Source organism: Danio rerio, chromosome 18 (assembly GCF_049306965.1).
Source record: "Danio rerio strain Tuebingen ecotype United States chromosome 18, GRCz12tu, whole genome shotgun sequence".
NCBI classification, from domain to species: domain Eukaryota; kingdom Metazoa; phylum Chordata; class Actinopteri; order Cypriniformes; family Danionidae; genus Danio; species Danio rerio.
The window spans coordinates 42,821,440-42,827,825 of NC_133193.1; the positions used below are offsets into that span (position 1 = coordinate 42,821,440).

General features: G+C 39.2%; 1 protein-coding gene across 1 annotated transcript; it reads right to left on the reverse strand.

Annotated features, from left to right (window-relative positions):
* Positions 1 to 3,802: 3,802 nt before the first annotated feature.
* Positions 3,803 to 5,149, reverse strand: LOC110438114 (uncharacterized). The gene is given in 4 exon segments (XM_073930305.1): positions 3,803 to 4,060; positions 4,062 to 4,190; positions 4,193 to 4,844; positions 5,073 to 5,149. Coding segments are annotated over 4 exon segments (1,116 nt in total).
* Between the last annotated feature and the right edge of the window lie 1,237 nt (positions 5,150 to 6,386).

Below are 6,386 nucleotides of genomic sequence, written 5' to 3' on the forward strand. Positions count from 1 at the left end.
CACAGTGACGTCACTCAATTCTATTGAGTGCATTGTATCTGACATTGCATCGCTGAGTGATGCAATCTCAGCTTGCATCATAAAGGCTGCATCCAGATACTATTGGAAAAATCACATGTACATAAGTATTCACAGCCTTTCCTCAGTACTTTGTTGATGAACCTTTGGCAACAATTACAGTCTCAAGTCTTTAAATATGATGCCACAAGCTTTGCACAATTGCTTAGGGAATTTTTGCCCATTCATCTTTGCAATTCCTCTTAAGCTCTATTAGGTTGAATGGGAAGCGATGGTGTACAGCTATTTTCAATTCTCTCCAGAGATGTTCAATAGGATTTAGATCTGGGCTCTGGCTAGGCCACTCAAGGACATTCACGGAGTTGTTGTAAAGCCACTCCATTGATATTTTGGCTGTGTGCTTTGGGTCATTGTTAGGGTTGGGTAATGAAACCCGTTGCCATCATGGCACCAGTAACTTTGAAACCGGTATGCACCAGACCGAATCAGCATATGAATTTCGGTGCCTAATTCCGGTGCCACTGGTGCTGGGACAAGAACGTAAAGCAGGTCGCACACCAGAAGAGCCATGCATTTTAGAATTCGCAAGTCAGCTGCTGTCCACGGCGCCCAGCCACGACTCTGTTCATATTTCTGCCGTGCCACAGAGCGCCATCTGAATAGTTTCATTTTAAATAGCATGCAAATGTGCGCGTCTGGTTTGTGAAACTATCAACTGTCATGTGTGTGCCGTGTTGCGGTTCTGAGCAGTGCATCTGGTGTGTGACGCCCTTAAGAAGCATCAAGGGGTGAATTAAAGACACACATAAGTAAGCATTGTGTCACACCATCTCTAAATATTTCATTCTAAACCGCTTTTAGGGATACGGATGTCAGCAATGTTTATTCTTGTTGCTTATAGATGGCAAAGGGTGCAGTACGGCGTATGCGGTGAGCTACTCTCTTCATCAACACGCATGATGGCATTCATCTAATTTGCTTAAACTAAGCTTTCTAAAGTATGGCTATATTTTACAAGCCAGGATTCTGACACACCAACATGCAGCAGATGCTTTACAAAACTTGTCAGGAAACATGTCAAACTTACGAAATGTGAGGGCTCATGGAATCAACTTAAAAGTGAGGAATGGACTGTCTTTGACAGCTTGTGACATCAACTGGCTCTTTCAGTAAGTATGTTTACATGGACATTTTAATATAATTAAGACAATACTCTTATCAAGAGTCTACCACGTAAACAGTGATCTTAAAGGACCACAGACACAAACTGCAGAGGAAACATTTATAGGCTGGTGACACAATGATGTAATGGATCTATGTGCTATAACAGGTAACTGGGAATCATGCATGTAACATTCAAAAAGCAGCTTATGTAAACACCTGAATCATATTATTGTCTTATTCAGATTAAGGCAAATCATTAGATCACTGATGTCCATGTAAAAGTAGTCAGAAGCCCCTAACCCAGAAAAAAGGTGTTCCCTGATTTTGATGACAGCCTTTTCACTGGTTAGTATTGAGCTAATGTTATGTTAAAAGCAAATCTTGCATTCATGCAAGACCAGAGAATTTTGTTGTTTTTTTATGGTCTGAGAGTCCTCTAGATGCCTTTTGGCAAATTCCAGGCAGAGAGTGGCTTCCGTGTGGTGAATTGCAGCACAGATAGTTGTTCTGTAAGGTTCTCCTTTCTCCAGAGAAGAACGCTGGAGCTTAGACAGAGTGACCATCGGGTTATTGATCACCTCCCTGACTAAAGCCATTCTCCCCCAATCACTCAGCTTAGATGGCCGGCCAGCTCTAGGAAAAGACCTGGTGGTTCCAAACATTTTCCACTTAAGGATGATGGAGGCCACTGTGCTCATTTGAACTTCAAGAGCAGCAGAACATTTTATGTAGCATTCCCCAGGCTTGTGCCTTGAGACAATCCTGTCTCTGAGGTCTACAGACAATTCCTTTGTCTTCATGCTTGGTTTGTGCTTTGACATGCAGTCAACCCTGTGACCTTACATTGACAGGTGTATGCCTTTTCAAATCATGTCCAATCAACTAAATTTACCACGAGTGAACTCCAATTAAGCTGCTGAAACATCTCAAGAATGATCAGTGGAAACAGAATGTACCTGAGCTCAAGTCAGGGCAAAGGGTGTAAAAACTTAAGTACATGTGATTTTTCTTTTTCTTTTTCTTTTTTCTTTTTTTAATAAATTTGCAACAATTAAAAAAAAAATCACATTGTCATTATCGGGTAATGAGTGTAGAATTTTGAGGAAATACATGAATTTAATCTATTTTGGAATAAGGCTGTAACAAAAAATGGGGAAAAAGTGAAGCACTATGAATACTTTCCGGATGCATGGTACTACTTCCTCATTAGATCTATAGATCCATAGGCTATGTTGCTTAGGTAAAGTACTGTACATCCCCTGTCAATTATCTTAACACATCATCCACATTTCTGCTATTTGTAATTGCCTTCCTTATTGGAGAAGCAGCAGCAGATTTATTCGCCATTCGCAAGTGTTTCATGCAAAGAAATCTCCTCAGGTCTTTGGGTGATTATGCAGTCTGAAGTTAATGTCCAAACATATCTTGATACAAAGTTCACATTGTTGCAGATAAAATATAATACCGGAAACACAGCATTATACAGGAAGACCCAGAGGAACCTCGTGTAGACAACATGCAAACTTCACACAGAAAAGCCATTCGGTACCAGCGCACAACTCCTGTACAACTACTGCATTAAACGAATGCTGGGTTCCACACAATTGATTTGTGTTGAGACAACATGAATAAATTAAGTTAACTGATTAGTTTTACAAATTTAGGTGGATTGAACATAAAACAATTACGCTGTCCTCCCCCAAAAAAGCAAATGTTATGTTGTTTCAGCTCAATTTAAACAAGTAGTTTAAACATAAAGCAAACAATTTTTTGAGTGCTCTTGTAAGGGGTCAGTGCTACCTATTGAGTTACTGTGCCACCCTATTAGTTGATTTCATTTAGCATTTTTTGCTAGTGACTGATGTGTGTAATAGTGCACTGCACTAAAGCTCATAATTCAATTTGTGCACCTCAGCTCTTTTGCTCAAAAAGTCAATTTCTGTTATTCAATAATGATGCAATGTTATAATTACCTAAGACATGAAACTAAAGAGTATAATCAGCAAATCTTGAAATGACCAGAATGGCTTCACCGCCGAGTAATTACTGTACCGTGTCAAATATAAGTGCTACTGTCACTTGATGGCAGGACCTGGTGAATAAGTTGTCAACCATCCAAACATTGACTTTTAAGATGCTGGAAACAATAACTTTGAGAATATGAATGAGGCTTTAAATATGAGACAGACGCTGAATACTCTGCTAAAACTAAACCCTTTAAAAGTCCAAAAAAGTCAACAAAGTATGCTTTATTTCAATTTGTTTTGTAATTGCTATGAAAATATCAAGTGCGTTTAATGCTTTTGCAGCTGATAAAGACCCATCTGTGTTAGATATGAAAAGTTCAGATGTGAAAAGTAACCTCTGAAAGTTTCTTCAAACATTAGAACCTTTTTTAGCATCTATTGTTTATGTTAATTTGTTTCATTTTATTGGCATTACAAATAACCTATTCTTTGCCATAAAAGTGGATTTACTAACCATACACACTTATGCATAACACATCCTCAGTTATATATCTTAGGATCATTAGGTGTTTTTGGGTCTCTCAAAATCATACACTCTCATCCAGGCAACCCTGCCGGTCCGAGCAAGTCCCAACTTGCATCCGAGTAGCAGTCTATGGATCAGCACTCTTAATCCAAAGCCCCCTCGTGGACTTCTCTGTGGCTTTGCATGCAGATTAAACGGCCCTTATCTTTGCCCCCTCTATAATGCCCAAATGACTGAGGACTTTGCAAAGTGAACGCACTGCAAAGCCTCTACAACCTACTTCTAGAGGTTCATAGAAAGTTCTTCAGCATCTCTACCTGCACTCCTCCACCAATTCCTGGTACTTAGCGTGTTTCCTCTCATTTACTTCTTCAATGCGCTTATCCCCAAGGCACTGTTAGCTCCAGAATGACTAGCTGTTTTGAAGCTTCTGAGGTAACTATCAAATCTGGGCGGAGACTTGTTGATGCAAAGTGATGATGGAACCTCAGCTGCTTTCCCAGGTCGACCTCCAGCTAAGGCTTTGTGAAGAAGGCCTGATGATAATTAATAATTGTGGGTGGGCCCGGGGTTTCTCTAATGCTTTAACGAAGAAGACTGCATTCTTTGGAGCATGATGATACTTGCTGGTGCTGATGGCTGAGACTAAGCTCTCAGCACTTGCCTTAAGCACCTGGTTATGGCGCCAACAATAGTGACCATCAACCAGAGCTCTGGGGCAGCTGCTGAGGAGGTGTTCTAAAGAGAATCTTCCAGAGTGAAAAAGCTGGCTCACTCTTCCCCACACATGTAGGTACGATGGGCTTGGCAGGACATCGTAGACAGCTTGTACCAGGAAACAGACCCGCTGGAAATCTTCCTGCAAGATGTTTGCCCAGGTGATCCTGCGCTGCAGTGTACTCTCTTACCTTGTCCATGCTCCCTGCTGTAGGAGTCCCAGTGCCCTGCTCACTCGCTCTTCCTCCAGACCTGCTCGAACCTTTTCCCAGAGTAGGTGGTGTCTTTCCTTGCCATGGACCTGGCTAATTAAGGTCTTTGGAAAATAGCTCAAGCCCACTCTACCTGTCGCCACAATACCCACCAGAGCCTTTTGTCTCAGGCGTGACTCTGCCAACTCCACTGCTTTTCCAGCATTCCACTTCCTGCCTATCCTCACCTCACTGCAGGAACTTGAGGAAAAAAAAAATAGAATAAACTTTCAGAAAACATTTAGAGGTTCACAAATAACCACTCAAACATAGTTATGGTGACTAAAGGCCCTAATATATAATAATGAAACCTTCATCTGTTGTATAATATTGTATATTACTGTATATATTGTATAGTATTGTCTCTTGTTCAGTTTTGTCTTTGTGTAAGCATGCTGTTTTGAGTGTGCTTGAGTTGTACACTCTTACATCTTCTCCACCTGTCCTCCCTTCCTTTTTTCCACCTTATTTATTCTCTGTGCATTCTCTCTGCTGTGCCAGCACATTGTCTTGTTACTTGCTCCTGTCCGCTCTTGTCCAGTTGTGTTCAAATCCTATGTTTTTTTTTTCCTTATGGGGTAGGATTGGTTTGTTTGAAAGCCTATTTTAAAGGCCCATCTTCATCCTGTGTGTTTTGAAGGTCCTTGAACCATTTGTTTGATTGCAGCCAGTGTCTTAATAATAAGACTGCCACTGCAAACAACAACCATCTAAATTTGAGAAATAAATAATTCATTTAAGAAAATCATCTGCTAGTGCAGTAAGATGATTATCCTTGAAATAGAAAAGCTTATATATGCTTTAGCAAAGAAAAGCATGTATTAAAATAAGTACAGTATTAGCCTTTATCCCAAGTAGTGTATTTAGTCAAATAATCATTAAACAACTTTATTAATTGCTGTCTTCTCTGCGTGCATATTTTAAAACTAGAGTTACTAAACACAATATTTCCTCTTTATTTAAAAAAATGATTCCGTCATAAAATAAGCATTTACACCTTAAACTAAGTTATTTCATGAATTAAATCAGGATCACACAGTCTTGTCATTGATCCCAGTTGTAAGAGCAACAAATAATAACTTAGTTGTAAGTCTTAGTTGATCATAGACTATGACATATGATATATTTAATAATAGTAGGTTTGGATCCTCAAATCTGTTGTCAGCATTACAATACAAATACTTAATGTTAGTAAATACATTAAGGAACATTATGGACTATTATTCTAAAATGTTACCCTTAACACGAGCTACTACAGATCTGATTGAAAGATAGGTAAATCTGCTGATAAAATACCTAACTTTAAGCTTTACTAAGTAAGAAAAAAAAAAATTGTCTTAAAATAATCAGCATAATCATACACAATCTGATTTTATATGTTCTATGATATATTTAATAAAAAACAGATTAATTTATTGTAACTCTTGACAAGATAAGGAGTGTTTGCAGTGACAATTTCTCCTGGTTGAGCACTGTTGACGTAATTCAAGTTTGTTCTGTATTCCTGCTGATAAAATTGTCCATATTTCAAACCCAAACACAAGTGAAAGTTGCAAAATACAGGTGCCTAAAACATTTAGAGCTTGTCCACTTTTTCACGTACAGAGGTCCAGCAGTCATCCATCAAATTGCTTTTCAGTAGACACACATGTGGTTGAATACCAGCTACTCTTTGCCTACTGACCTGATTCTCAAACATTACAGGACTTTAAAGTGCACTGACCAGATGGGATTTGAACATTG